This window comes from Punctularia strigosozonata, assembly GCF_000264995.1.
Source record: "Punctularia strigosozonata HHB-11173 SS5 unplaced genomic scaffold PUNSTscaffold_9, whole genome shotgun sequence".
NCBI lineage: Eukaryota > Fungi > Basidiomycota > Agaricomycetes > Corticiales > Punctulariaceae > Punctularia > Punctularia strigosozonata.
In genome coordinates this window covers 1,339,150-1,364,868 of record NW_006767441.1, presented here as the reverse complement: position 1 = coordinate 1,364,868, position 25,719 = coordinate 1,339,150, and the positions used below count along the sequence as shown (strand labels likewise).

Sequence of the window (25,719 nt, the reverse complement as noted above, 5' to 3'; positions counted from 1 at the left end):
CCGTCCTCTGGTTCATTGTAGAGTATTTGTTCTGTATTGCGATAGCGAATGGGAAGCGAAACCGTGGAAATGGCTGAATCGAAGGAACCCACGAACAAGGTGAGAGAAAGCGCTAGCGGGTCAAAACTCGTCCCCTGCCCGGATACTCCCTTCAACTGCCCGAGCGACCGCTTCCTCCTCTCTCCACAACACTCTGATGTTGTCCTTCATCCCTTCCGCCCAAACGGGACTCCCGGTCTTAGGCTCTATCATATCGGTCGTCGACAAACCCTCGCGTGCACGCTCTTGTAATCGCTCGCACATCTGGAGTAACGTCTGTCTTAACGCCTGTTCATTCTCGCGAGAAACGAGAGGACGACGGCCTGCCAAGGTATCGTGCCACGGTCTCAGAACGTCCTCGGGGTTCGGAGGTGGAATAGGACAATCCAGGACAAGATGGTACAGCCTCAAGGCGGTGAGGAGTCGGAAGGAGGGGTGCGCGGGGGCGGGTGAGGCGTGCAGGGTCCAGTCACTGATGACGTCAAATATGAGCGAGGGTGAAATACGATCACAGAGCAGAGCGAGGCGTACCCCCAGTATCCTTGATCCTTCAGGACATCTCGCATCCATTCACCTCTTGAGCCTTGTTCGCGTAGCATGTCCTCAAACAGGATTTGGACGTCCACCTGACCATCGCCCCGAGGGGCACTACCTTCATGCTCGGATCCCGGTGAGCTGTTGACGAATCCGTACTCAACGAACAGCTTCCGATTCGAATGGGCACCGTATCGGAGGAACACTTCTTCGCCTGAACGAAGCGTCTGGTCGCGAGGAGAGAGCAAGGTGAAATCCGGTCCGAATCTGCCCTTCACTGGCGCCGCCCAGCGGCCTTTCTCGAGTGCCATATCTACCAGCGACGACGGGCAGGCGTGCTCGTAAGGCCGATGGTTGGCCATGTCTAGGATTGGCACCAGCGCGATATTGTCTCGCGAGGAGACGGAGGGCTTGAGCCTGTGGAATATACATCTAGTATTGACTGGAAAGAGACTAGGAGTAAATATGCGCCGATGCCATGAAAAGGTAACGGAAGCAACCGACCGTTGAGCCAGGCCCACAGCATGTCGTCTAGAACACGCCGATCTTCGATTTTTGCTTTAGCCTCGTACGTTCTAGTCCTGGTGCACGTGGCGAGGACGCGTGGGTGGGCTGCCTCGAATTGCCGTTACACACGGGAGAAACAAAACCCACAGGGAACCAGCATCGTTACCAGATATTTCTGGACGAATTCCGTGTCCGTATCGAAGCGAGATTTTAGCTCTTCGAGGTCCCGCCGGACAGACGGTGAAAGTGCCTGGAGAAGCGCCTCGGCTATCTCTCGTTCTCCTTCGACGTGGGTGTCGGAAAGGGCCCAAACCAGCCAGGTGAGCGGATGGAAGTCGAACGACCCGGGAAGGACGTTGATGAACGGTTCGTAGAGTGAATCGGTGCATCTTCTGTCCGTATCGGGTCGATGAATGTACAGATGCATTGAGATGAGTTGAGTGGCACTGAGACCGGTGCAGTTGGGATAGTGCGGTGCTAGAGTCTTGACGGTCATGAGCGCTGCTGCAGGTATAGTGAACAAGGGTGATGACGGCTATGAAATCGTCAGAAACGTGTTTGAACAGTATAGATTGATGCTCACGGAAACCTCCATGGTCGTGAATAAGCCATATCCTGCGCCTGCGGTAGGTTCGATGATCCCAGATCAGCACGATGGACAGTTTGCAAACGAAAGCGCCCCACCAAGACTAGGCCTGCGTTCGACCCGAAGATGAGTTGAATCGATCTTCATCCCATGTGCATGAAGCCACGCCAAAAGGTTCCGCCATGGTGCATCGTCCTCAAATTCGGGCATGAATATGAAGACCAACGTGAGGATGCTCAAGAAGGTTTGGAGATAGAGGGTTTGGGTGGAGATAAGCGCTCGTACACCCTGTGACGTCGTTGGGCGCCAATTACCAACTTGGCAACGAGCACGTCCGAGCCAGACTTAGACGCGGATCACGCATGCGCCTGCGATTCCGCCGGTTCTTCTCCTAGTCCTACCGCCGGTCGCAAGCTTCCTCAGTCTTCTATTTGTCTCCCATGGGCGGCCTATTCAGCAGGGCACCGAGTGTCAATACTATACACTACGCCGAGAAGCCCGTCGAGTTCCGCGTCAAGAAGGACGGCAGCGACCAAGACAAGTGGGAGACAACGTCAATCAGGGCTTTCATAGAGTCTCGCTGTCCAAGCTTACTCGCTGGCTTCAAGCCGATATGGTGGGGCTGGACGTGAGTGCAATCTATCTGCTCGCGTGCCTGAATGCCGTCGCCTCATAAGTGCCTCGTACCTAGAGGTCATGCCCAGACGGCATACTGCGTAGCCGGTGACTTCTCCCAGGTCGACAAAGTCGTGTACGACAGGCACGTACGAGTCGCCTACTCCTGAACGCCGCTAAACGTAGAATTCAGGAAATTGCTCCGACTGAAGGATGGGGGGACCATGTGAGCCTCCCGCCCTTGTGTGACCGATCACTAAAATGAATCCGCCGTGCAGCGGTCTCGACTTCACGCCTCCTGTAGATGAGCGCACTCTCCCCGAAGACACGCCCACGGTCGTAGTTCTACATGGCCTCACAGGGGGTCAGTTGATGGATCACGCATGTTCTGCCGCAATGGTCGAAATTGATTGGTTCTTTGATTCCACTAGGTAGCCACGAGTCCTACGTCCGCGCGATCCTTGCCCCGGCCTGCACGCCTGTCTCCGACCGCGGTTTGGGCTATCGTGCTGTCGTCATCAATTTTCGGGGTTGTAAGTTCCGAGCCGCGCCTTCTTGTTGTCGTTTTGAGCGCGCTTGTAATCACTTTCCCCTGAAACACAGGTGCTGGCACGCCTTTGACAAGCCCTCAACTGTATTCCGCTGCACACACCGATGATCTCCGTCAAGCCTTGCTGTACATAGCACATTTATATCCTAACGCACCCTTGATGGGCATTGGATTCTCGCTAGGCGCGAACGTTTTGACCAGGTACCTCGCAGAAGAGGCGCAAGACAGTAGACTGAATTCGGGGTGCATCCTGGCGTGTGTAGGTGGCCTGATATTCAACGATCATCCGTGGACTAAGTTTGGGGCCTTTCCTCAGCCTTGGAACCTGCTGGCCAATAGCAGGAAGTAAGGTCTTTATTCTTAGCGCAGGGAGAACAGTTCGTTACTGACATTTCCTTATATGAACGCATCTAAAGGCTCGAAGGAACATGGTTCTACCGCACCGTTTACTCCAGGGCGATGGGTGGCAATTTGGCCCGCCTCTTCCTTTCGCATGCCGAGGAGCTGGCACAGTTTCCCGACCATCCGCTGACCAAGACGCTCCCGATCATCTCCGCGAGGCAGAACGCCCTGTGCATTACCGACTTCGACGGCACCGTGACCCGCCTTGGTGGCGGCAGCACTCCTCCCTTCCCCTTCGCAACTGCGGATGATTATTATACCTACGCTTCTAGCCACGACAAACTCAGATATGTGAGGGTACCGTGCTTAGCGGTCAATTCCTCCGACGATCCGGTCGTGCACGAAATACCGATAGAGAACTCGAGGCACAACGGCTGGGTGGCTATGGCGGTAACGAAATATGGTGGTCATCTGGGCTGGTTTGCCGAAGGAGCGCACGGGCCGAAGAGGTGGATTAGCCAGCCCGTCTTAGAATGGCTAGGCGCTGTCGGAAGCCTGTTGGAGAGGAAGCCACCCAAGAGGCAGGTGATTACGCAGGAGGATGGCTGGCTGGTCGAGCAAGGCAGGGAGCATCTGGGCTGCAAGCCGGTAGAGGGCGGTGACAAGATTGTCGGAGTGGAAGGGGAGGGCGGACTGCTGCAGGGACTGTAACTGTCGTGACGGCAAATACTAGAGTTTGGTCGCCATAGTAAAAATCGAATTCCCCGGTAGCGTACTTTGCGTGGAGCATCGTGTCAATCGCGATGGAGCGGTTCGTTACTTTCCGCTCTGGACGACCCCGAAGACGACGGTCCCTCCGATATGCATCGCAGAGAACGTGGGACGAATCGCATTCCTTGGCGCCGTTTTGGCGGTGGCGGCATGCCGCCCTTGGTGCGGTAACATGCTACAGACACGTAAGAAATACATATTTTATTACTTCCGCGGGCATGGGGGCCGGTTAACAATCCGACGTGAAAACACTCCCTCAATCGCTGTCGCTGAAAGTGACCCGCTCCTCCTCTTCCTCCTCCTCTATTCGCGATCGGTCATACTGTCTTATGTCCACCGACGTACCCTCGTCCGCAAGGGAATCGTCCGCCGAGACCAAATCACGATTACGTTCGAACAATTGCCGACCTACGGATGCGCCCAGTCACACGTGCATTGCACCAGTGAATTAACATTTTCGGTGGTCTTTGTCACTTTCGAAGCCATACCTGACAGCCGTGTCCCCACGCGTTTGTACTCCTCCCGTTCCTTCGGTGACATGCCTTTCAGCTTTTCGTCTTCTTCTTTTGCTTTCTTCTCAGCCATTTCCTTGTCGAATTTGGCTTTCCACGCCTTGAAGCTGTCGACCGTCACGGGCGTGCCACGGGTCAACGCCTCTTCCGCCTGTTCATGAGACAAGAGAATATGTGGACTCGCGCAGAAGCATACAGGAGTATACTTTGGGAACATCGGGACGTACCTCGAGTGCGCGACGCTCTTTCTCCATTTCCTCTTTCTTCCTCGCTTCTTCTCGTTCCCGTACTAATACAGCGAGTTTTTCACGAAGATGAGATACGAGCGTGAAGGTCATGGCCATCCCGATGTTATCTTGCCCCTGCAACGTGGTGTCAGAGAGTCGTGATCATCATCAATCGTGTGGAGTAGATAGGGAAGGCAAAGTGCCCGCACAGGATACACGCACCACGGCTAGCAGATCTTCGACAAGTTGGGCACATTCTGCCTCACTTACCTCCCCTTCTATCGGATCCAGGGTCAGATCGGGCAGGACATCGGGATAGTCATCGGGATAGTGGACGTTGAGCGTGAGTTTCACTATGCGAGGTTTTCCGTTCAGCAATCCAAAGCCTGGCCCTGTGCAAGAGAATCGGGGTGCTCACGAGGTTCATCGGTCTCCGGCGCGTCTTCTGGCTCGACCTCAATCGCAACGTCCCGTTCCGAGAGTTCTTCGCATGAGTCTCAGCAGCCAGCGCAATATTTTAACGGGGCAGATCCGGTGTTACGAACTTGAGAGCTCGGTAGGATAGATGGATTCGAGAACCTGAGTGCGGGGAATCGCGAACGACCATCAACGCCACATGAAGGGGTAATTTGCGCCACCGCTCCGTACCTCGTATTCTTCGAGCAAGGCCTCTGAAGACATTGAGGCGTGTTGCTGGCCAGATAGCGAGGAGCCAGGTATTTGAACGAAGTCAAGCGCGTCGCGGCAGGGTCGGGTCGGCGTGCTCACGCTCACGCGTTTTCTCCACCGGCCATGCTCTCAGCCCTCAAGAACTGCTGGCTTCGGCCTCTTGGCCTGACTCGCCGAACAGCTGATAGCTGTAGCCAGGCGATTCTATGCCGACGACTGCTCTCAACCTCTGCCCCGGTTCGTCAAGACCCCCATCCCACATCGCCCTCTTCGCTGGCGACCGGAACCCCCGCATCCCATGGAGCGCCTACCCCGAACTGGACCGAGATGTTCAGCGGCGTGGTGGACAAAATTAACAAGAAGCAGTTAACCCCAGAAGAAAGATGGCAGAAGAGCCACGATCGCGACGTGCCCATGTTACCTCCTGTAGCAGATCCCTGGGCCGGTTCGTCGTTCCTTACGACCTCGCAGATCATGAATTAGCTCAGACTCTTGCCTGATAGGTCGAACTATCTTGGTTCGCGAAGGAAAACTCGATTATGCTTTGTCGATGCTCCAGAAGCAGCTTTCTGCGAACAAGGTCCCTCAAACTTCGTACTACCAACGACGACACGAGCAAGCAGGCGAGAGAAGGCGAAGGTTGAAGAGGGAGAAGTGGAGACGAATGTTCGCCCATGAAGTGCGTTTCGTGTTCTGCTCCCCCGTGCGCTGCCTTTGGCTCACCCCCGACATTTAGGTGAGAGAGAAGGTAGCATTGGTGCAGAAGATCCGAAAGCGAGGCGGTTAGGGTCGCCTGTACGACGCGGCCTCCCTCGTTTGCTTACATTCCGAGGTCGGGCCAGCTTGTGCTCCTGCCACGTTCGACGCGGAGTATCCTGCATTCGGCCAACTTTCGGCTATTTCATTTTACACAACTCGCTGGGGCCTTTGCGGCATGCAAATGGGCCTGGCTTCTTTAATAATGCACTAATGGCGAACCATCTCACCCCGTATATGGTGCTCTCCGTGGATCTCCATCAAACCCGGTCCTTTGACCTCCCTCCCAAGGACCCTACTGTCGCTTGAAACCTCAATCCTCATTGCGCGGATCTAGGTCACCCTGTCTGATGGGCGGGCTTGAAACATTATCTTATGTTCGGACCCCATTCATGTCTTGACGGTGCCAACCTGCAGCAGGTGCGAGGAACATTTGCGAAGGGGCACAACAAAAGTCTCGACAGCCTCGCGAAGGTGTATTCTTCAGTAGGCGCTCACTACGTCTTTCTGTAAGTGAAGTGCTTCGTCTGCTTCGGATTCGCCCTCTCTGGCAATCAGATCCTCAAGTAAGGGACCGGCCCTTACCCCTGGTGCGCCCTTTCCCGATAAGATCAAATCGCGGAGTTCGCAGCGGCTTTTTCGAGCCGTATCAATACTATCACAGGATCGTTCTTTCTCGCGCTACACGCTCCTCGTGTGGTGCACGCCTCTGGGGATCTCTTCTTGTCCGGCTTGACGTCGTTCAAGGCCCGGCTAAAGGCAAATTGTCCCTCCACCTGTTCAAACACCCCAGCCTGAGTTGCAGTGGAGCCCCATGGCGCAAATTCGTGCAAGGTTGCGCGGGCACAGCATTGCCGGGCGTCGCAGGCAAGCACGACCACCGCGGCCCGTCTGTACATTCCGGCAGGACGAGGTGGCAAGTGAAGTTCCCGAATGAGCTGGGGCAAGAGAAAATGAGACGGGAATGGGTTCTTCGCGCCTCACATGTGTTGCGTTCGTAAGGCTCCGTTGCCGTAGCCCCGACAGCCTGCCTCACTCCGAAGCCCCATGCTGGTTCGAGCAGCGAAGGCGTGCGCGACCTCGCCTCGCTCTAATACTGATGCACGTTTTCAGCTGCTTAAAAGGCCCAGGGGCGCCCAAGGAGAGGAAGCAGCTTTGTGGCGCTTGCCTTCAGCTACTCTACGCCTATAACTTGTTACGACATCAACATGTGCCATAACGTGCGTATTATCTTCCCTTGTGTACGTCATAACACCTTATAACGGATTTCTTCCACAGATCATGGACGGACGCTGGCACCCGCAATGCCGCCACTTTATATCCATGTCGACAAGGTTTCAGGACTGCATGAAACCGAACTGCGTCTTCAGCTCGAGACACGAGCATGGCTCAGGAGGCAAGTTCTCCATCCGACGATGCCGGGCATAGCGTTAACGATTCGTTTGCAGCATGCAGGTCACCAACATGCATCCGGATGATGCAATTACCTGTGAAGAATCCCATACGTATCAGTCCCGCGCTGTGTGCGGACTGTGCCATCATAGACGCAGAGCTCCGTAGGGGCCCGGACGACGAATTGACTGCCCGAAGAAGGGACTGATCGCGTCGCGGGGTGGTCCTCGTTGGCACAGATCGACGGTAAACTATATGGTCACCGACACGACGCAGGCGTCGTTGTGTTAACGGAGTGGATCTCATGCATGTACATATTCTTTTTGTTCTGGCCTAGTCCTCGTGGGAGCAATCAGAGGAACCTCTCGGCGAAAGCGGACAGATCTGAGCGGAAGCATTTTCGCTCACGTGGTCGCTGGATTCGTTGTTGACTCTCCGCGTCCACAACCGACCTGACAATAAGCGGGCACGTCCAAGGCAATGCCGCTCAAGGTGCCTCCTAATTGTCGCGTCGCTATGGGCGGCCGATATATACTATTCACCCGCTGGCAGCGCAAAGATACCTTACCCCTCCTCTGCGCGTATGGGCCAGTTCCTATCAGCGAGTTTGCTCGGGCCCGAGCCCCCTAGCCTGAGGTCGTTTCTTGAGCAAACGACCTTGCCTCCACTTATTCTCAGCGACGAGGCTCCTGAGCGACCGACGAAAGGCAAGCGCACACACAAGAATGCGCTGGCTGTGTCAGGGACCAGGCGGCGAAAGCTAGCAGCCATGCAGATGATCATCCCGACCGTGTTCGACAGTGCGGTCTCATCGTGTGAGTGTCAATCGCAAGCGTCCAAGGCTATGCTGAACCAGCATTCCAGGGATCTCTTATGAGTTTCGCGGGCGCGATCGCTCCGGAAAGGAGCAGATATTCATAAGTCAATTGGCTATGCCATATCTAACAGAACCTGGCACTCATTGTACCCTCGCCCCACCATCTGATATCACGGGGTGAGCAGCATATATGCAGAATTGTGTCAAACCAGAATGCTTACAACTTTCTCATTAGTTATGTTGAGTGGGTCGAAGCATTGCCCTTACAAACCGCGCAGGCTGTCGTACACCATAACTTCCCGGATACCCGTTCACTGTCTTTCGTTCCTGGCATTGACGATCACGACCGAGAAATCTTCCGTCACTTCGTATGGGGTAGCAAGTCCGCCGACGGTCATATTCGAGGAAACTTGGTTGTCGCTATCCAACCGTCTTGGATAGTATCGGACTGCGACTTGAACGATTTCGTCGGGTGCAAGACAGTATGTCCCTTCGCTCCGCTACGTACATACTCGACTAATCAGACGTTCCCAGTTTCCCCTGAAGAAGTTAACGCCGGAGGACAAGAGGGGCGCACCCGTGGCTGCTCGGCGGCTACGTAGTAATAGGCGCTTATGGGCCAAGGTATGTTCACATCATTCGATAGCCCTTGATTATATGCTGATCACGTTCTAGCTTTGGGATACATGTTACCGATACCGAAGTCGTTTCTTTGTCCTTTCAACCTACGAGGGCTGGGTGTTCGGAAGCTTCTCCATCGGTAAGCATCGTACCCTCTGAGAATCGACCAGTTGCCGACATAGGGTCACTATAGGATGGACGACCGGCTTCGTGTCCCCAGTGAAAACCTTCGATGTCCATGCACCGACAATCTTGCACTGCCTGATATACTGGCTATCAAGTGCCAGTGCTCGCGGTCATAGTAGATGGATAACGCCAATAGTACGTGTCCGTGGCTCCTGGTCGTCACACATCTTACCTTCCCTTCCGTGATGTAGGTGTCTGGGGAGCCCTCGGATGATGAAGGCTCAGATATGTTCGATGAGGCAGCATCTACGGCTGTTGCACCGTCTATCAACTGCGGGTCCTGCTCTATGGTGCGGTCAACCGGTAAGCGCTGTTTGGATCACCGTGGGCAGTGTCTCACAACACGGCCCAGATTCTGCAACTTGGATCGGAGGCGCATTATTACACAAGCGTACGGATAGAAGACCAGACAGGCGGCCAAAAACGCCACTTCTACACGGTAACACGCTCGAGGATCCTTCTACAGCAAAACAATCAGTGACCCTCGCCCGGAAACGGGATGTGGCAGATTCCGACGCTCATGATACGCCTCCGGCTGAAAAGAGGAGGCGGCGATCTTCGGACGATCGCACGCTGTGCGACGGCCATGACGGCGATACGCCTATGTTCGACGCAAGGATTGGAAAGACTGACGCCCTCTCTCACGCTCGGCGCGGAAGTCATACGGCCATCCCCGTCTACGATCTCCCACCGCTTTCTATCCCAGAACGCCATCTAGCTGATACGACAAATGAACTGCAAGAACCGGGACTGCGGCGATTCTGTCCTTTGTCACCGATAACGACGCCTGGCTTCAATACCCTCCCACCGGGTCCGCATCCTGTGTACACGACATCTCTGCCAGAGGAACGATCACCGGATATCGTTCAGGACCTTCGACCGCACAGCGGTGTCCATCCCTTCGCCCAACCAAGCTACGACCCTGAATCTCCTACCTCACCCTTAGAGTCTCGATATGGGGTCACCGCACCCGTGTTGAAAGATCGGGTTCTAATTTGGCGGCGAGGGGTGCCATATCCGGACATCCGGCCGGTGTTCGCTGTCGAGCTCAAGAAGGACCCATATGTTCACATTACTATTCCCACCGCCGGCCCGCAGCCTCATGCCCGCAAGCGGAAGCATAGTTACCCCAGATTATCCTACGAGCCTATGGACTCTCGACCACGACGACACACCTCTCCGTGTTTCTGCTAGCCAATCCTGGTTGAGACATACGACCAGTCTCGAGCAAGGACCAGCGCGCCGCTACGGAATGTGTACCTATCCTTGGTTTCGGTTGACCCACACACGAGTCAGGACCGGAAATAGCTTGACTCGTGATTTTCCTCGGACGCGATCAGTACTACCGATAGCGAGGCGACACCGCTCCTCTCCTTGCCCTGCCCGGACTTGCGGGCCGCAACGCATTGCAGATGGGAAGAGCCCATCAAACATGCCTTCGCCGTGACGATCTCGGAAGAGTCCGAGAATATGCCTCCCGCTCTCCCCAACAGCCTCCAACTTTCTACCACGCTAGGTTTCTGCACGTTGCAGCGCGGCTCCAACACCCCAGGCGTCACGGCGGCACTTTTTGCGGCCCCTTCGTCCTCGGCACTGGCAAACGGCGTGAGTGGGAAGTTCATGTCCATGATTCTGAACCATCACGCCGTCCGCGACGAAGTGGGAAGCTCATATTCTGTCAATGAAGTACTCACGATGAATGAGGAACACGCGTATGTCATAGTCGTATATATTGTATGCCCCCTATATTACCGTATGCTACAGATGTTTCTTGTACATGTACATTGTCACAGAGGAGTAACATGACTCAAAGCAAAGGAATTCTAGTTACTGATCATCTTCATTGTCGAGGCGACCGCGCAGAGGCGGGCGCTTGGGGCTCCGCTTCTAGTATACGGTGCGGAGTAATGCTGCCGTTCGCTGAGTTCGGCGTGAGATTGTGCAATTGCTCTGAATTATGTTGTACGGTGCTCGCAGTCGACTTGAGCGCTATGTGGGAGATGGGTGGATAGAGGCACCCGCGTTCTAGAGACCGGGCCACGGACGGAGGCGGGATCTAAGAGAACTTTAGACCATGGAAAGCGAGTCCAGTCTCGTAACATACCGATGCAATAGAGGACAAGTGTTGGGCCTTATCCTGCAGATCTTGTGCGTTATAGAACTCGAGCAAGATGGAAAGCGAATCTGGTCAGATAAGACGGCGATAAGCTCGTGAAGCCTGGAAGGACCTCGGATATCCTACCGCTAACTCCGGTTACTTCCTGTTCAGACAGCTGGAGCTGGTCCACGGCGTATCGGGAAGCATCGGGGGAAGCGGGTTTATGGGTCGGGGGTGTCGGCAATGACGCTCCTGGCGCTGAGAGAGCTATCCTGGCGTCGAGGGACGGAGAGTGTGGGCCTTCGCGCACACGCTGAGCGAGCACATAGCAGGCAGCAGCTATGACCTTCGGCGTGTAGAGTATACACAATGGCGTGCGATATCTATGATTAACATTGGCCACGGGGTTAGGAAGGACTCGGGTAAGTAATTTGTGACTGAAACCCACGAATCGCATGCGATGCTCCAGGCGTAGGTCTCGGTGAGGTCATCCGACGCTGGAGTGTTCTCGAAGAGTTCTAAGAGGTGCGCGTGAGGGCTTTCTACCACGAAATCAAAACATAGCGCCTCGAGGAGGGCCTCCTCCGCTTGCAGAATCGCAGTCTGGCATTCTTCAACTTGCTGCAGGAAAGGGACGGTCAACTATTCTGGGATGAAACGACGCTTGCACATTTGTGATGCTTACTGGGCTGTCTGATGGAATTTCTTCCATATGTGGTATATTGTGAATCTTTGCCAGGCAGACTTTGGCGACGTCCTTCAGCTTTCTGCCACACTCCTCTGTTTTTGTCGCGAGGAAGATGCATGCAGCAGCGACATCCTTGAATCATAGAGAGTCAGATACGGCATCCGAGCTATCTCCGAAGAGATTAGACCTTACTTGGCGATGATAGTCTTCCAACGCAAACCGCATGAAGAAGCGGTGAAACCAAGTTGCCGCGGTGAATAGAGCCGATGACGGACTGATCGAAAATGTTCAGATACACGTTTTCCGTAGTGATCGTGGGCATCGTAAGCTGGGATTACGAACAGCACAAGAGACACGCCTAAACGGAACAGGAATTCAACGCCTCGTGCACGTTCGTAGAGTTCTTTTTCGATTGACATTTCACGGGTGGTGGTGATGCTCGGAGTCAACTTTAATGCGGCGACAGGAAAGATCCATTGCGATGATGTTGAAGCTAGTGGTAGCGGTGCACCCATTGCGATTGTGAACAACAAATCTGTGCTGAAAGGCTGCGATGCGGCGTGGCGTCGGACCCGGGGGTGGTGAGCGGAGCAAAGTGTTGCTAGCACGTGCCCCTCGCCTCTCACGTTTCAGACGCCCTTCCGCTCTGAAAAAACGCCCTCTTCCTCAATTCATCCCGTTGTATCGCTACAACGCCCTGCGGTTGATATTTTGCGGCTGCAACAAGCTGATGCCGGCGGGACACCTTCATCTAGGGTCGGACTTCCTTATCCCCTAAGCCCTCACATGTCTACGGGGATTGCCCTGGATTGCCACAAGCCGCTGATTCTTCTCACACTGGCATTGCTCGCGAGTTTATCTCAACCTCGCGTCGGCTCAACGCTGCAGCTACGGGCCACTGATCCGCAGAACCGTCCAACGGGAAGTTATCTCCGGGACCACTGGTGCGGGCCAAGTGCGGGCTCACTGTATCGCTGAAATCTCTGTGCGCCGTCGTCCCTTGCCGACTTCCTGGCGAGATACAACCGCGATCTCTCGGACGTGCTACCCACTTACTCCCGCCTTCACGAAGGCCATCGTGACCTTGACGGCAACGGGAAGGCGGGGATCTTGCTGACATCGTGATCAGCCGTTCAGGGAGGTTCTTATCCTGCACAGTCATTCGAGGAGCTTGCCCTTTGGCTTCTCCCGTCTTGTTCCTACTCAGGCAGCGGAATCCATTTCCGGGGCACGTCAGTCTTTGCCTCCGTTGGTACAATGGGATGTCTAAATACTAATGTCTAGGGATGTACGGGTAAGTACGGAATACATGATAAGGGGGTGGGCTAAGATTCCATCATATAGATGCGGGCGAAAAATCAAATATTCCAGATATTAGCGTAATATCTCGATAGCGCATGGGGCTGCAGCTCCAGTCCAACCGTCGTTACTTGATTAGCGCGCAAGACCGCGAGCGTAGCAGTCCGGGCAGTAGTTATCGATCAACGGAGCTATCGGTCATACCGGTGAGGTCGAGAAGCGCACGCGAAATGACACATTACTTGCCGTAAGACTCGGGAAATTGATGGCTGGTCGAGGCAGCAGCATCCACGGGTGACGAGAAGCCGAGAATACGTCAGCTCGCTCCAAATCGCGAAACACACGCGACTTACTATTGCCAGCACGTCTGGAGGCAGCTTGGAGGTTGACACGTCGGTGGGTGCGCCGGGCTGAACTTGCAGAAACGGTCGTCGCACGGAGCCTGCGCTATGAATCAGGACAAGCCCAGCAAATGCTCGAAAATGAGTTACAATCTGCTCCGGCTGCGAATAAGAGGTCAGCCAAAGAGATGAAGCCCGGCCATTGGTTACCCACCAAATCTATGGCATGGCCACAACGCCGGTATTGATTCTGAACGCTGCGCGTATCGGGGATGAGTATACATCTTCGAAACGGTCGGGGAAAATACTGACAAGCGGCGTTTACACATACTGTACAGGAGGAGGGGCGAGGAAAGGGAAGACGGGAAGTTATTTGCTGGCTGCTAGGACTCCAACTATCAGAGCGCATTTTATACTTGACGCAAGAAGCTCCGAGGCCGAGTGGGTTCCGGCATTGCAGTGGGATGACAAGGCGAGCAGTCCGCCATGCTAGAGATAATCAGATCTTGCGCGGGCGTACAGTCGTCTCGAAAACGTATCATCGAGATGTAGACGCTTCGTGTGATATTTTACTGGATAATCCCGGCTTACGGAGAAGCAGCGTGCCCTGCCCGCGAAAGAGGTTACCGGATCCAGTAGGTTGCTGCCAATGCCCATTGCCGCCGCCGCAAAGTTATTCAGTGGTCGAGGGAGAGTTCTAACCCCGTCACCTGTGTCCCTTCTTGAGATCGCATCGTCGAGTTGTCTTTCTCCGGTGCCAAAAGTATAAAACTGTATCGTTCTCGTGCGTTATCAGCGATCTCGCGTTTAACCGCGATTGCCACGCAGACGACCAGGCACGCTCAACTCAGACGCAACGCGGTTGGATAGTGTACGCGCGTCGCAACGTTGCTCGATCTATAGAGTCCAGACAGGTTGCAACCTATACATGACTACGATTGAGATACAGGAGTCGCGAAGTCGTAGCATAGCTCCACCGCGTCCTGGCATACACATCTTCCACACTGACGCATCGAAGAAAAAAATGTTGCGCCATGCATGTCCGAACCCTTAACATCTCAGCAAGATCCGGTTGTCCGAATATGAAAGTGTCGACTCCCGTATCTCCCACCGCACGACAAGAGCTTGCAGCGCCGGATCGGAAGCGTGGCTCGCATGATTGCCACCGAACGTTGACCCCACCGAGATCTCGGGCCACGGAAACGTGAGCGGAAACGTCAGATGGTCCGCCGGGATGGATGGCATCGACGTCGGGGCCGAATGAGAGAATGTTATCGTGAATTCCATCGATAACCGGCTGCTCGCCGCCCAGTGATCCCAGTTATCATACAACAACATTCACCCTGCAAACATCCCGACGAGATATTGACTTACGCCCTCGGGTGTGAGGATGCCCACGTCCGAAAACACGAGGGAGATCAAGTACGGCCTGTACGCGAAGCCAACCATGTGTTCAGGTTCGCTTCAGCAAGATGCCGAGCATCATACCTTGTGTAATCTACGTCCGGATTCAACGCAATTTGATCCGGGGTCATGGTCAATTGCACCGAAGACGCTGATGTAGAGCTTCGTCCAGCGGAAGAAGCGAGGGTCGGATGGACCAATCCCGTAAGCGATGATGTTGTTCTAGAAGATCCCATAGGTGCCACTGAGGGCCGCGCTGTAAGTACAGGGCCAGGTCGCTGCGGTGGACGCAGAAACGAGAGCGTCTGCGGATTATGCGTTGGTAGGTCGTACTGTGATAGCGGAAATAGCCTGTGAAACTTGTAGCTGGTAACAACGTGCGTCAGTCGAGAGCTCATCTATCTCCCACGAGGCGATCCATACCTCTCCGCCAAGGCGTAAAATGGCTTGTTGGCGCTTTTCGCGATAATGGCCATCTGGTTGCTTCCAACCGAATTAATCAGCCCGCCGCTCTCCACCACGGCTTCCGACCCAACGAGGACGAAATCGACCTTGTCCATCACGTAGGCAACTGCGGAGTCGAGCACGATCGTACAGGGAATCCCGGCGTTCGTAAGCTTCTCGTAAGTCATGATCCTGTAGATAAGCACATAAGTCAGCATGGTGCGCTCCGAGGCCGCCGCTATTTGCCTGACCCGAGTCCACGGGGGCGGGATTCCGTTACATAGACGGAAATGCGCTTGTGCTTGTGTGCGTTTAGCAGCGCCTTCATGACGACGCGTGAATAAGAATGCGTGAGGATCTTTCTCACATGAATTAATCGATAACGAGTTGCCACCAACTGTGAAAAGGGGCGCGCACCACGGAGTCATCCTTAATGAAGCCGAGGACAAGATCCGCAATTCTGTCACGATAGCGGAGGGCATCTGCAGCATATTTCTGACCCTGCTTCACCAACTCCGTTTTGAGCTCGGCGAAACTCTTCGAGAAGAGCGGATAGGCGCTTGAGCTCAGAGGACGTGCGAGAACGGAGATAAAAGCCGGTACATACATCGGATTCGTGCGGGAAGAGTGTCACAAAAGCTATAAACAACTCGCAACCCGCGTTGAGGCTTATCGGATTGGGTGTCCGCTTTTTCAGCTCTTCAGCGCCGTCTTCTAATGCCTTCACAAGCTCGAACATGGTCCCGGCTGTTCCAAAGAACGTGAATTCTATACACGGATTTCAACATAGCATGCAATCGCGCGCACCCGTGGATTTCTCGATCAGCTCTGTCAGGGCCAGGATGGCAGCCAAAGGAGTGGCTATCTGACCATATACACGTTTGAGGTTCAAGGCTGAAACGCAGGCAAGTGTGGACCCACTTGATCGTCGCGTAATATCCGCTGATACGTTGAATAAATGTCGAAGTTGCCTGCGATAGACGCAGCTGGACAGGATTCTTCCTCGGCAATGACATCTTGAACGAGCGAGGAGTCAGCCACGTCTTTGGATCTTGTCCCCGAAAATGAGGAGCTAGGCGATTTCAAGGTTATGGCAGCCATCGTAATGGACGAGCTCGTAGTCGGGTGTCAAGAGAATGACTCGTGCCCTCGGTGCGGCTAGTAGAGCACAGCCACTATCGCCTTTCTCTCTACCCGGTCGCGCACGTGGCCTCTGCCTATGACGCTGCGAGTCTCGCCCAGCTTCTGTTCTTCCCAAAGTCCGAGTTGTACGATACGTTCACCGTTCTAGACCTTCCCTCTTCCGGCCACTTCAGTACTTCGTGCTGCACCGTCAGATCGAGGTGGTTGCGATATGGCAACCAGGCCGACCTAACGATGTATGGCCGGTTCGCATCTTATGCTAGGTCTCGGGCTATCCGTTTGCGTTCACCAAAATACCGTATGCCACGCCTGACGAACGACGACACTCGTACACCACGAGGTTACTCGACGTTCCTGAGAAGCAACGGAGGCTTTTCGACCTCATCCAGGACCCTGAAAGGATAGAAGTTTCCGGGCTGACCCTCCGATTTCGCGCGCACCTGCCGTCATGCCAATGACGCCAAAAGATTGCCCCATTCATGAATATTGCATGAATGCCTATCTGCGGCTAAAGTGACTTTACGGAGTGTAATAACCCTGTTGGCAGCGGTGGCACGCGATTTTTGTTTGTATGCGAAACGCACCCCGAATCGGTAGTATCGAATCGGGTCAGCCACGTCCGATACTCGGCTCTGGTTAGCGCGCACACACATCTCCGTAGCCGATAGCGGGTCGAGGTCTGTCGAGGTGGCGCAGCGTTTCGGGACGAAGGGGGTGGAAGCCGCAAGCGGAAGGCGTTGTTCACGCCATCACATTGCGATCGACGGCGCCTGGGCTGCAATTCCGGCAGACGGCGCTCTGGTTGATACGATATGATATATAAATTGTATGCTCCGTAGCAAAAAAAAAAAAAAAAAAAAAACAATCCCCTATGTGGAAGGACGACGGGGCGCCCAAGCCGCCGAGCGGTCGCGAAGGTTTCAGCTCTGCGCGACGCCGTGCAAGCGAACGAGATTCGCCGAGCCCGCGCATGAAGCCATTCCTTCCGGGCTTCCCCAGGGCCGCAAGATCAAATACGAGCGGCGTTCGGTGATTTTTTTTGGCGGCGTCGTCGAGACGCCAAATATCGCGCCTGAAACTGTGGCGCAGCGGCGACCGTATATATTTTCAACATGGACTTTTTGGGGGCAAATAAGGCAGCGAAGCGGGTGGGAGCGTGCGATTGAGCCGTAAAGGGAAAGTCCCGTGCCGGGTGCAGCTCTGATAGACACGTTTTACGGCGTGCGCTTGTATTTCCAGCCTCGTGTTTCAGCGATGACAATTGTCGGACCCCCCAACTTTATTCCCCGAGCCGAGCGCTGGGCCGTACCTATAAGCCCGCCGGGTTCCTTTTGCTTTCTCCATCGTCGCGGACGACCTCCCCCGTATTCTTTGCTATTCTCCTCGTTACTGTTGCCCGTCGCCGACTAGTCGCGATAACCCGTTGCGTCTCTCTGTGTCGCCACCAAGTGCACACAAGTTATTAGCGACCGATAATCCGTTTCTTTCAGGTGAGCTCTTTGTTGACGCCCGAGAAGCACGAGCTATCCCGACTGATGCAGTCCGCATTGCAGCGCGTGTCAGAGACCGCCATGGCTGGCAGCGCACCTCCGCAACTAGTGTTTTCGAACGATGTCGCGCATATGGCCGAATGGGCCAACCGTACACGAATTCCTCTCACCAGCGCCGATGCACTCGGCACGACCTACGCCCGCGCCCGCAAGTGGTTCTTGACGCTCAAAACTCAGCTAATCCAGAATCACGGCTTTCGTGAAATTACGCCCGCCGACCCTCGCATGCTCATATCTCTCGAATGTCCCAGTCCATACCGTTCCGCCGGCGGGCTTCCCCGGACTCCGAACTTTCGCCTGCAAATTCCAGTCAACGCCTCTTCGTTCTTCTCACCCGAGCGCCAGCTCCAGTGGCAGATGGTCTTTCACGGGGCCCTGTTCCCGGCGATGCGGCACAACGTCCGCGCCATCCAAGACCTTGTGAACATGATTCAATGCCTGCTCACCGGCGTCCTTACCCTCGTCAAAGAGGACTCGGACCCCCGGGAAGGGTTCACTCGGACCGTTCGTGCATTGCCGCCGCCCGAGTGGATTCAGTCACACCAGGCGGACCTTGTGGAGATTTTCGGTCCGGCGCACTACACGAAACTATTTCGAGCCGCCGCGGACCCGACCATAGCATTCAAACTCGAGCGCCCGGATCATGACGATCGTCTCCGTCGCTAGCCCGCGCCCGTCCACCTCTTTCCCGCACGCTGCCTCGCCTCACGCACGCTGCACGCCACGCGTCTCGGAACGTCCCGCCCGCCCCGCTGACTTATGAGGCTCTCCTCATGAAGCTCAATATTGCACCCCGCATCGGCATGCTTTAATCTTATTCACTCATCGCGCTTCATCGCTTTCTTCATGCATCTCGTCCCGCCCGCCCGTCCGCACGCATACATTACCGTTTCTAGATCATGCCGCACCCCGTATTGTTCGCACCCATTCGTCTTCGTCCACGCATCGTACCTCTCCCGTATCTTCGTCGTGTCCTATATTGAGCGGATGCGCTCTCGGTAGTATCCAGCTCCCCGCGTATATTAGAGCGTACTTCTAATGCTTAATGCTAGTACTACCATCGTGTAGCCTCTCTATCCCCCGCCACGTGATGATAGTTTTTGTCCCCGGCTCGCCCGGAACTGCGATCTTGGTCTGTATCCTCGATGAGCGGCGCCGGCATTCCCTGTCAGAGTGACAACTGCAAGAACGGGAAGCCTCCTTCTCGGCTGGAGTGTCCTACTTGCCAAAAGTCAGCTCTCCTTCGATCGTCCGATGACTGCTGTCTGGTAGATCTCATACTCTGCGAAGACTAGGTATTCAAGGCTCGTTCTTCTGCGATCAGGATTGTTTCAAAGCCAATTGTACGTCATTTAGTTATGGAGAGGTTTTGTGGTGGCTTGACGTCTGCGTGAACGTATCCGTTTCGTTAGGGGTAAGGCCTTGGCACTTCAGTCGCATAGTAACGTCGCCGCTCAACCGCCCGCAGAAAACCCATAAGATCATACACTCGGTCGTCTCGGCGAGCAAAGCGCATAACAAAGATTTCAATGAACCGGGCAGTGCGTTGCTGTTTCGGGCTTGACATCGTCTCTTACTGAACACCGAGATCGTCTGTTTCATATCCAGTCGAAGGCGCATACATTCCCGACTGGGATATCTCCTTCACAGGAAAATTGCGACCCGTCTATCCACTTTCACCGAAGCGTGCCGTCCCTGACCACATACCTCGACCGGATTACGCAGAACGCCGCGATGGTACGCTGAAGCATATATTCTCCCGGTTTAAGGAAACGATGTGAGCCAACGCCCGTCCCCTTGTTTTCCCTTTGATAGGACGGCCTGTGACTGAGGAAAGAGCGTGGGGTCAGCCGCCCCGCCAATTGAGCAAGGAAGAGCAAGACAAGATGCGGAAGGTCTGCAGGGTACATAATAGAATTCGCTGATCCACCGGATGCTCCTCACGAGAATGACATGCAGTTAGCACGCGAGGTGTTGGACATCGCAGCCTCCAACGTCAGACCGGGGATCACTACAGACGAGATAGACGCCATCGTGCACGAAGAGACGATCAAGCGCGATTCGTACCCGTCTCCGCTGAACTACCGTCAATTCCCGAAGTCCGTCTGCACGTAAGTACCACCTCTTCCCGCTGCCCCGACAGAGACACCACGATAACGCTGCGACGTGCCCAGTTCGATTAACGAAGTCATCTGCCACGGGATCCCCGATCAACGGCGACTCCGAGAAGGCGATATCATCAACATCGGTACTGTGCCAACCCTGCCGCTGCTCGTTTTCCGATGTCATCGCTGACTGCATGCTACGGGCAGACGTGTCACTTTACTATCAGGGTCCGTGCTCTACTCCTGCTGCGCACGCAAAAAGCACCGAACGCTCAGATGAACGCCGTTCACAGGATACCATGCCGATCTCAACGAGACTTACCCTGTTGGGAAAGTGGACGATGACGCGTGGAGGGTAATGCGGGCGGCCAGGAAATCCCTATTCGAAGCAATAAAGCAGTGCAAACCGGGCGCGCTTTTCCGCGACATCGGAAAGACAATGCGAGTATGCTCTCAGCGTATAACAACACAACTAACTGAACGTGTGCCTACAGAGAACCTGTTGCTCGCGACCATGGTTGCTCCGTCGTCCGCACGTACACTGGCCACGGCGTTAACGACCTGTTCCACACCGCGCCGAACATCCCGCACTATGCTAAAAACAAAGCTGTGGGTATCTTGGACATACCGTATTCGGCTTGCACTGACTGAGAACCGCGGTACAGGTCGGCACGATGAAGCCGGGAATGGTGAGCGTTCAGTAACGGCTCGTGTGCGCAGTGCACAGGTACTGATCATATGACCATAGTGCTTTACCATTGAGCCGGTACGGATTGCCACCCCTGCGTCGTTCTTGCGTGCTTCCTTAATCTGATCTCGATATGCCTCCGCGTTTCTACCACAGATGATCAACTTGGGTGGCAATTGGGGGGAGGTTCATTGGCCGGACAACTGGACCGCTACGACTACGGACGGCAAGCTCAGCGCACAGTTCGAGGAGACCCTGCTGTATGTTACGTCTCTCTCGACTTTGGAAGCTTTGCAGACTAAACAGATTTCGATTCGCTCAGAATAACCGAAGATGGCGTCGAGATTCTGACCAAGGGTCAGCCAAGGAAAGACCTTGGAGAAGAGTAAATCTCCGTTGCCGGCCTTCTGCGAGTACGAGTTCGGCTTCTCCTTTATCGCGACTCTTTGGCCGCGGGTTACTGGAAGAGCCTTCCCGTCGGAGAAGGATGACATGGGTCGCGAGGGGAGATCATGTGTCCGCTGCACGGAATGTCTTATCACTGGGAGATAACGAGTTGCCGGGCGTCACCACAGCCCGCGCCGTTTCCCAGGACATCGTTTTACGCAACCGGGACGCTCGATCGTCATGTAAAGATCCCACCGAGTACTTCTGCTAGCGTTACCTCCACCCCGACTTAATTGGCCGCGTTTCTCCTAAGATTACCACCTTGTGTGCCCCGCCACATCTCGTGGGGTTATGTCCGACTCATCAGGGAGTATTTCCGACAATGAGCCCTATCTACTCGTGGAGAAATGTGGTAAACCTAGATCTTGCGATCTTCGTCTCGCTGTTCAGTTAAAGATCAGTGCTCAAATCGTTGCAGGTTCCTCCCGGGGGAAGCCCCTCTATATCATCACGAAACAGTACGCGCACATCGGGATTCACGTCATGTATGTCCAGCTGACTGGCTTAAGTTCCGTGGTGGGAGGCGTCGAGGGAATGGTAACCTTTCTACCGCCTACCTCGAATCGGGACCACCGTTCATGTCAAAGCCATTGATTGACAGAAAGAGCTACGATGCATGGACCTCGGACCTCTTGCGTTCGGAAACTACAGGCAGACGCAAACCGGCTGCACTCACATACAGGTTGGTGTTCTACTTCCAACAATGCAGGACCGACAATGTTTATACCACCACACCGATAATAGTTCTTCAATGAATCAAATGATTTATGGTAAGGGAACAGGAGCTTCGAAGCAATCCAGTATAGTGACCGTGATACTGTTGCAGCTGCACGAATTGCGGGAATGAGGTCAGTCCCAGTCTATTTCGCTCATTCATTGGGAACGTGGTCGTCTATCCTAGTTCATATCTCGATCAGTAGTTTCCCAAGCATTATCTGAAGCACAGCGCCCTAATCAAAGTTCGCGGGATACCGACCTGACGGCTCCTCGTTGCGTACGGGAAGTCTCTTGACGAGTAAGAAGCCCAACCGTAACGGCACAACGACGATCAACTGATCCTGATTAGCGATGTTAAGGAATGGTACAAAGAGCTATACAGACACAACAGGAAGTCGCGCTGCATAAGGAAAACGAACGATACATCGTCATTGGGAGATCCAATAGCGCCGTCATTCACGCCTTGCTGTCGTGTGCCGCTCTGTTTTTGGAAATCTCGGCATTCAGTTCTTCTGTAGCTTCCTGTGGTTCGGGTTGATCAGCGATCGAATCACCAGAAAGAGAATGTGAAACATTTACCTTGAACGACTCCTCGCGATCAACGGTCCCTATTCTTTCGACCGCGATCAAGTCTGTGAGGCTGCCTCTTCGGTCACGATGGGCTCCGCGGTACCGCAACCTCTCCGTGGGGGACGACCCTTCACCCTCGTCACCTACCGCCGTTCGGGCTTCTGTCGCGGTAGTAGTCGACGACGACGGCATATCCTCATCGGGCTTCGTGAGCCGCAGCTTTTGCAGGTCGGCGTAAGATCCATTGCGACTCCGCGACTTTTGGGAGGGAGGCACGCGAAGATCCTGACTGGGCAGGTAGCCGAGAACGTTATCATAATCGCCGGCATCTTCGTCGTCCGAATCGTCCGGCGTCGCTAGCGTGCTTGCATCGTGGCTCTTGGAACCCCCTGCCCAGGCACTCGTGCCTCGCTTCGAACTAGTGCTCCATCCGAAAAGCTTCTCATCAAGCCACGTCTGTTGACCATGAACACCTAAAATAGCAAGCATGATGCGGGATAGGACACACCATAGGATGCGCCAATATGCTATCGTTCCCATCATGGCCTGCGGCGATGCTCTGCCCACGGGAGTCACGGGGAGTCGACGGAGGGGGTTTGGCAGATGGAATGAGGATCCTCGCCTGTATATCCAGCAGTCAGACACAATGCCCTGAGTTGTGAATTATTGACGCACCTGGTCGAAGTCGGGGTACAGTTTGGGTCCAAACGTGTTTATGACATCCGCCAACTCATTCGATAGTTGTGCTCTCATCTCCTTTAGCTTGTTCAGTTGCTTCTGATGACCGGGGAGCAGGGCAAGGATCAAGGGACGAAGGGATCTTTGAACCTTCGTTAGCAAGCAGTCACTACCAGCATGACGAAACTAACTTGAACACGTCCATACCGGCTTCTCCAAATTTCAGTGCTGCATATCCAATGAACGGCGATGCAAAGATGAATAACAGCGGTGCTGCGATGCGCCACTTGAGAGGGGCGCCGAACCGCGCAGCGATGACCACCGCCAGGATGGAGTAGAAGGTGTAGAGCAGGGGAGCGAGACCTAATGAAATGAGGATCTTCCATGTAGCGACTACGTCACGACCAGCGATCTTGACAGTAGATGCGGCCAGAGCCTCTGCGCGAAAGTGAGCCAGAAATTTGACAGGAACCAAGACATTGTACCTTTCGCCTTTTTCGCTGACATGATCTTCGCTGTTATGAAGATTGGTCCATTGAGGATGACTCCCGGTAATGCGAACACGCTCCAAACTAGCAGAAGGCCAATGCGGTACAACAGCAATCCAAGCGTTTTCCATGTAGCCCTCTGAGCTAATGGCACCTGTTCCAACCATCAGGAATTCGAAACCGTCTGGTTCAGGTATGTGCCTACCTGATGGTCTCGCAAGCCCAAATCTCGAACGAGGCGGTTGTACTTCAGTACATCCGTACGCAGCTGCTGTATTCTCGGCTCGTCTTTGAAGTGGTTGTAGCCCTCCAAGAACCTCTTGTTAAGCTCCACGACTTGACCTAACGTCAGATGCTGCCCGGGCGTCCGGTATAGGCGCCTGGCAGCTTGGATGACCTACACGTAATGAACTTCACAGCTCTCGCGAGGAGCAAGGTCATCGTACCATTAGTGTGTCATAGTCGGGCGCTCTGATGGTGACCGTCTTCAAGCCATCGTACACGAGATCCATGAGTTTAGCGACAGCGTCGCGCTTTTGGGCGCCGCCCTGTTTGAAAAGCTCAACGAGCTCTGACGGTACGTCCATCGCTGTCCCGAACTCGACCACCGCACGGGACCGGAACTTGTGCGGATGGAAGTAGGATAATCCGACCGGAACGATCTTAACCTTGACATTCGGATCGTCTGCCATAGCTCCGAGGGCCATGACCGAGACACCAGCTTTTAACGGGAGTAAATCGGTTCGGTCGTGGCTTCCACCTGAAAATAGATCTCCGTATACTCCTCAGTGCCTATTAATGAACAAAACATACCTTCGGGAAAGATGCCAATCGAGCCCCCTTCTTTACACGTCTGGTAAACATGTTGGTACATATCTTTCTGGTTAATGAACGGCAACGTCTTGTACGTGAAGCCCTTCTCTCCGGACTGGAGCAGTTCTGACTGCTTTTCGCGGATACGGGCGGTTCCCTTCCCGCTGTCTCCACCAAATTCACGCTTGATCCGCACTTTTGTGTCCGAGATCACCTCCACGACCTCCGCAACGCTCGATCCGACTGTCCTCGGCAGCAAAATCTGCATCTTCGGAGCAAGCTGCTTGGCGAACTCAGTGTCCTGGCCGAGGACAAGGCATGCGTCATCGGGAGAGAGCTGAATTGTCCCCTTCCCTGGCTTGGCTTCGTCCACGGCTCGTCGAACAGGAACTGAATTGTTGTATACTCTCAGCACGCCTGCTAAGCGATTGATACCACATCACTCACTGCTCGACACCAAGCCCGCAAAGAACCCAATCGCCCTCCGCTGCATACTCTTTGCTGCTATAAGAAATTGAACATGTCGCCGGGTCTCCCGGTGCACTTCGAGCATCAGGAGCAGTGGATCCAAGAACTGACCACACCACATCAGTCCGGGATCGCCGGCGGGCTGAGCGGTGAACTCACCTGATTTGAATGAGGCGCCCCGACGAAGATGACGGGCCCAATCCGCGGGATGTTGTATGCCCCGCGCGGACGAATCTCCCGGAAGAAGATGTTGACGATAGCCTGCCATAGGACCAGTGAGGCATCGTAGGCGATGCTGGTCTTATGCGAAGCGTCGCTCATCGAGGTGAATCTAGTAGGTGTTACAACAGCACAAAGCAAGTTAAGCCCGATAGTTCAATGCCAGAGAGACAAAGATAACGAGCGGTTCGTGAGCAAGTCGTAAGGAGTGTATAAGGGAAACACAGGACACCTAGGCCGCAGGCCTGCCGTCTCGGGTGCAAGCCTGAAGTATGGGACAGCCGGCAGCCGTCGGGTGTCATTCACTGACGCGACGCACGTGAAACCACGCTAACTTTACCAGCAGCCCGCCGGGATCTCGAGAGCTCTAGAGCTGCTCTATCCCTTCTTCTGCCTGCCATTGCTGTGCCCGAACCACATCAAACAGGGAAGGGT

General features: G+C 54.5%; 13 protein-coding genes across 13 annotated transcripts; 6 read left to right on the top strand and 7 right to left on the bottom strand.

Moving 5' to 3' along the window:
• Positions 1 to 120: 120 nt before the first annotated feature.
• PUNSTDRAFT_71655 (SET domain-containing protein) lies at positions 121 to 1,876 on the bottom strand (the record flags this gene model as incomplete). The annotated part of the gene is made up of 6 exons (XM_007385651.1): positions 121 to 511; positions 571 to 1,015; positions 1,078 to 1,189; positions 1,247 to 1,615; positions 1,664 to 1,701; positions 1,771 to 1,876. The coding sequence occupies 6 exons, from the start codon at positions 1,874 to 1,876 to the stop codon at positions 121 to 123; spliced, it is 1,461 nt and encodes a 486-aa protein (XP_007385713.1).
• A 147-nt stretch (positions 1,877 to 2,023) lies between these two features.
• PUNSTDRAFT_89712 (AB-hydrolase YheT) lies at positions 2,024 to 3,949 on the top strand. Its single transcript, XM_007385650.1, has 8 exons — positions 2,024 to 2,294; positions 2,358 to 2,426; positions 2,475 to 2,507; positions 2,560 to 2,645; positions 2,713 to 2,814; positions 2,885 to 3,090; positions 3,148 to 3,176; positions 3,248 to 3,949. Exons 1-8 carry the CDS (start codon positions 2,107 to 2,109, stop codon positions 3,882 to 3,884), a joined length of 1,350 nt encoding a protein of 449 aa, XP_007385712.1. The 5' UTR covers positions 2,024 to 2,106; the 3' UTR covers positions 3,885 to 3,949.
• Positions 3,950 to 4,107: 158 nt separating this feature from the next.
• On the bottom strand, positions 4,108 to 5,419 carry PUNSTDRAFT_89709 (RWD-domain-containing protein). Its single transcript, XM_007385649.1, has 7 exons — positions 5,332 to 5,419; positions 5,229 to 5,262; positions 5,102 to 5,167; positions 4,906 to 5,036; positions 4,684 to 4,818; positions 4,433 to 4,607; positions 4,108 to 4,352 (listed from the first exon to the last, which is right to left on the bottom strand). Exons 1-7 carry the CDS (start codon positions 5,362 to 5,364, stop codon positions 4,201 to 4,203), a joined length of 726 nt encoding a protein of 241 aa, XP_007385711.1. The 5' UTR covers positions 5,365 to 5,419; the 3' UTR covers positions 4,108 to 4,200.
• A 56-nt stretch (positions 5,420 to 5,475) lies between these two features.
• On the top strand, positions 5,476 to 6,491 carry PUNSTDRAFT_144901 (uncharacterized protein; the record flags this gene model as incomplete). The annotated part of the gene is made up of 3 exons (XM_007385648.1): positions 5,476 to 5,797; positions 5,856 to 6,031; positions 6,089 to 6,491. 3 exons carry the CDS (start codon positions 5,476 to 5,478, stop codon positions 6,137 to 6,139), a joined length of 549 nt encoding a protein of 182 aa, XP_007385710.1. The 3' UTR covers positions 6,140 to 6,491.
• Positions 6,492 to 6,584: 93 nt separating this feature from the next.
• Positions 6,585 to 7,338, bottom strand: PUNSTDRAFT_121535 (uncharacterized protein). Its single transcript, XM_007385647.1, has one exon. The coding sequence runs from the start codon at positions 7,005 to 7,007 to the stop codon at positions 6,720 to 6,722; it is 288 nt and encodes a 95-aa protein (XP_007385709.1). The 5' UTR covers positions 7,008 to 7,338; the 3' UTR covers positions 6,585 to 6,719.
• Positions 7,339 to 7,386: 48 nt separating this feature from the next.
• PUNSTDRAFT_71198 (uncharacterized protein) lies at positions 7,387 to 7,708 on the top strand (the record flags this gene model as incomplete). Its single annotated transcript, XM_007385646.1, has 2 exons — positions 7,387 to 7,508; positions 7,564 to 7,708. Coding segments are annotated over 2 exons (267 nt in total), but the record flags the coding sequence as incomplete, so codon positions are not given.
• Positions 7,709 to 8,269: 561 nt separating this feature from the next.
• On the top strand, positions 8,270 to 10,630 carry PUNSTDRAFT_144900 (uncharacterized protein; the record flags this gene model as incomplete). The annotated part of the gene is made up of 8 exons (XM_007385645.1): positions 8,270 to 8,315; positions 8,365 to 8,494; positions 8,553 to 8,799; positions 8,852 to 8,941; positions 8,993 to 9,077; positions 9,132 to 9,259; positions 9,316 to 9,427; positions 9,477 to 10,630. 8 exons carry the CDS (start codon positions 8,270 to 8,272, stop codon positions 10,316 to 10,318), a joined length of 1,680 nt encoding a protein of 559 aa, XP_007385707.1. The 3' UTR covers positions 10,319 to 10,630.
• Positions 10,631 to 10,858: 228 nt separating this feature from the next.
• Positions 10,859 to 12,407, bottom strand: PUNSTDRAFT_89705 (cyclin-like protein). The gene is made up of 7 exons (XM_007385644.1): positions 12,253 to 12,407; positions 12,103 to 12,184; positions 11,908 to 12,042; positions 11,671 to 11,843; positions 11,367 to 11,605; positions 11,229 to 11,308; positions 10,859 to 11,180 (listed from the first exon to the last, which is right to left on the bottom strand). The coding sequence occupies exons 1-7, from the start codon at positions 12,327 to 12,329 to the stop codon at positions 10,965 to 10,967; spliced, it is 1,002 nt and encodes a 333-aa protein (XP_007385706.1). The 5' UTR covers positions 12,330 to 12,407; the 3' UTR covers positions 10,859 to 10,964.
• Positions 12,408 to 13,561: 1,154 nt separating this feature from the next.
• On the bottom strand, positions 13,562 to 13,959 carry PUNSTDRAFT_71750 (uncharacterized protein; the record flags this gene model as incomplete). Its single annotated transcript, XM_007385643.1, has 2 exons — positions 13,562 to 13,656; positions 13,761 to 13,959. 2 exons carry the CDS (start codon positions 13,957 to 13,959, stop codon positions 13,562 to 13,564), a joined length of 294 nt encoding a protein of 97 aa, XP_007385705.1.
• Positions 13,960 to 14,421: 462 nt separating this feature from the next.
• Positions 14,422 to 16,526, bottom strand: PUNSTDRAFT_89704 (nagb/rpia/CoA transferase-like protein). Its single transcript, XM_007385642.1, has 8 exons — positions 16,320 to 16,526; positions 16,206 to 16,263; positions 16,006 to 16,145; positions 15,816 to 15,935; positions 15,650 to 15,756; positions 15,378 to 15,590; positions 15,039 to 15,320; positions 14,422 to 14,979 (listed from the first exon to the last, which is right to left on the bottom strand). The coding sequence occupies exons 1-8, from the start codon at positions 16,497 to 16,499 to the stop codon at positions 14,889 to 14,891; spliced, it is 1,191 nt and encodes a 396-aa protein (XP_007385704.1). The 5' UTR covers positions 16,500 to 16,526; the 3' UTR covers positions 14,422 to 14,888.
• A 1,413-nt stretch (positions 16,527 to 17,939) lies between these two features.
• On the top strand, positions 17,940 to 19,101 carry PUNSTDRAFT_105121 (uncharacterized protein). Its single transcript, XM_007385641.1, has 2 exons — positions 17,940 to 18,031; positions 18,095 to 19,101. Exon 2 carries the CDS (start codon positions 18,113 to 18,115, stop codon positions 18,755 to 18,757), a length of 645 nt encoding a protein of 214 aa, XP_007385703.1. The 5' UTR covers positions 17,940 to 18,031; positions 18,095 to 18,112; the 3' UTR covers positions 18,758 to 19,101.
• Positions 19,102 to 19,229: 128 nt separating this feature from the next.
• Positions 19,230 to 21,571, top strand: PUNSTDRAFT_144897 (methionine aminopeptidase). The gene is made up of 14 exons (XM_007385640.1): positions 19,230 to 19,322; positions 19,382 to 19,434; positions 19,504 to 19,632; positions 19,700 to 19,828; positions 19,907 to 19,995; positions 20,051 to 20,202; positions 20,266 to 20,339; positions 20,404 to 20,424; positions 20,490 to 20,637; positions 20,691 to 20,805; positions 20,862 to 20,885; positions 20,945 to 20,962; positions 21,041 to 21,144; positions 21,207 to 21,571. The coding sequence occupies exons 1-14, from the start codon at positions 19,237 to 19,239 to the stop codon at positions 21,271 to 21,273; spliced, it is 1,209 nt and encodes a 402-aa protein (XP_007385702.1). The 5' UTR covers positions 19,230 to 19,236; the 3' UTR covers positions 21,274 to 21,571.
• A 793-nt stretch (positions 21,572 to 22,364) lies between these two features.
• Positions 22,365 to 25,540, bottom strand: PUNSTDRAFT_53743 (glycerol-3-phosphate O-acyltransferase). The gene is made up of 11 exons (XM_007385639.1): positions 25,225 to 25,540; positions 25,045 to 25,171; positions 24,598 to 24,987; positions 24,231 to 24,544; positions 23,990 to 24,181; positions 23,782 to 23,938; positions 23,488 to 23,734; positions 23,294 to 23,438; positions 23,127 to 23,240; positions 22,628 to 23,074; positions 22,365 to 22,570 (listed from the first exon to the last, which is right to left on the bottom strand). The coding sequence occupies exons 1-11, from the start codon at positions 25,384 to 25,386 to the stop codon at positions 22,505 to 22,507; spliced, it is 2,361 nt and encodes a 786-aa protein (XP_007385701.1). The 5' UTR covers positions 25,387 to 25,540; the 3' UTR covers positions 22,365 to 22,504.
• Between the last annotated feature and the right edge of the window lie 179 nt (positions 25,541 to 25,719).

Bases quoted from the DNA above. Each gene is read 5' to 3' on its own strand.
- PUNSTDRAFT_89712 (XM_007385650.1), top strand. From the start codon at position 2,107: ATGGGCGGCCTATTCAGCAGGGCACCGAGTGTCAATACTATACACTAC. The intron at 2,815-2,884 runs GTAAGTTCCGAG...CCTGAAACACAG, and splicing joins CGTCATCAATTTTCGGGGTT to GTGCTGGCACGCCTTTGACA. The intron at 3,177-3,247 runs GTAAGGTCTTTA...ACGCATCTAAAG, and splicing joins CTGCTGGCCAATAGCAGGAA to GCTCGAAGGAACATGGTTCT.
- PUNSTDRAFT_89709 (XM_007385649.1), bottom strand. From the start codon at position 5,364: ATGTCTTCAGAGGCCTTGCTCGAAGAATACGAG. The intron at 5,263-5,331 runs GTACGGAGCGGT...CCCCGCACTCAG, and splicing joins CCTTGCTCGAAGAATACGAG to GTTCTCGAATCCATCTATCC. The intron at 4,608-4,683 runs GTACGTCCCGAT...TCTCATGAACAG, and splicing joins AAGAGCGTCGCGCACTCGAG to GCGGAAGAGGCGTTGACCCG.
- PUNSTDRAFT_121535 (XM_007385647.1), bottom strand. From the start codon at position 7,007: ATGTACAGACGGGCCGCGGTGGTCGTGCTTGCCTGCGACGCCCGGCAA.
- PUNSTDRAFT_89705 (XM_007385644.1), bottom strand. From the start codon at position 12,329: ATGTCAATCGAAAAAGAACTCTACGAACGTGCACGAGGCGTTGAATTC. The intron at 11,844-11,907 runs GTAAGCATCACA...CCTTTCCTGCAG, and splicing joins AAATTCCATCAGACAGCCCA to CAAGTTGAAGAATGCCAGAC. The intron at 11,309-11,366 runs GTAGGATATCCG...TTATCTGACCAG, and splicing joins GGAAGTAACCGGAGTTAGCG to ATTCGCTTTCCATCTTGCTC.
- PUNSTDRAFT_89704 (XM_007385642.1), bottom strand. From the start codon at position 16,499: ATGGCTGCCATAACCTTGAAATCGCCTAGCTCCTCATTTTCGGGGACA. The intron at 15,936-16,005 runs GTATGTACCGGC...CTCTTCTCGAAG, and splicing joins TCTTCCCGCACGAATCCGAT to AGTTTCGCCGAGCTCAAAAC. The intron at 14,980-15,038 runs GTATGATGCTCG...CTTCGCGTACAG, and splicing joins CCGGACGTAGATTACACAAG to GCCGTACTTGATCTCCCTCG.
- PUNSTDRAFT_105121 (XM_007385641.1), top strand. From the start codon at position 18,113: ATGGCTGGCAGCGCACCTCCGCAACTAGTGTTTTCGAACGATGTCGCG.
- PUNSTDRAFT_144897 (XM_007385640.1), top strand. From the start codon at position 19,237: ATGAGCGGCGCCGGCATTCCCTGTCAGAGTGACAACTGCAAGAACGGG. The intron at 20,340-20,403 runs GTACTGTGCCAA...TGCTACGGGCAG, and splicing joins AGGCGATATCATCAACATCG to ACGTGTCACTTTACTATCAG. The intron at 20,638-20,690 runs GCGAGTATGCTC...GTGTGCCTACAG, and splicing joins CGCGACATCGGAAAGACAAT to AGAACCTGTTGCTCGCGACC.
- PUNSTDRAFT_53743 (XM_007385639.1), bottom strand. From the start codon at position 25,386: ATGAGCGACGCTTCGCATAAGACCAGCATCGCCTACGATGCCTCACTG. The intron at 24,988-25,044 runs GTGAGTGATGTG...ACAACAATTCAG, and splicing joins TGCGGGCTTGGTGTCGAGCA to TTCCTGTTCGACGAGCCGTG. The intron at 23,075-23,126 runs GTGTGTCCTATC...CATGGTCAACAG, and splicing joins GCATATTGGCGCATCCTATG to ACGTGGCTTGATGAGAAGCT.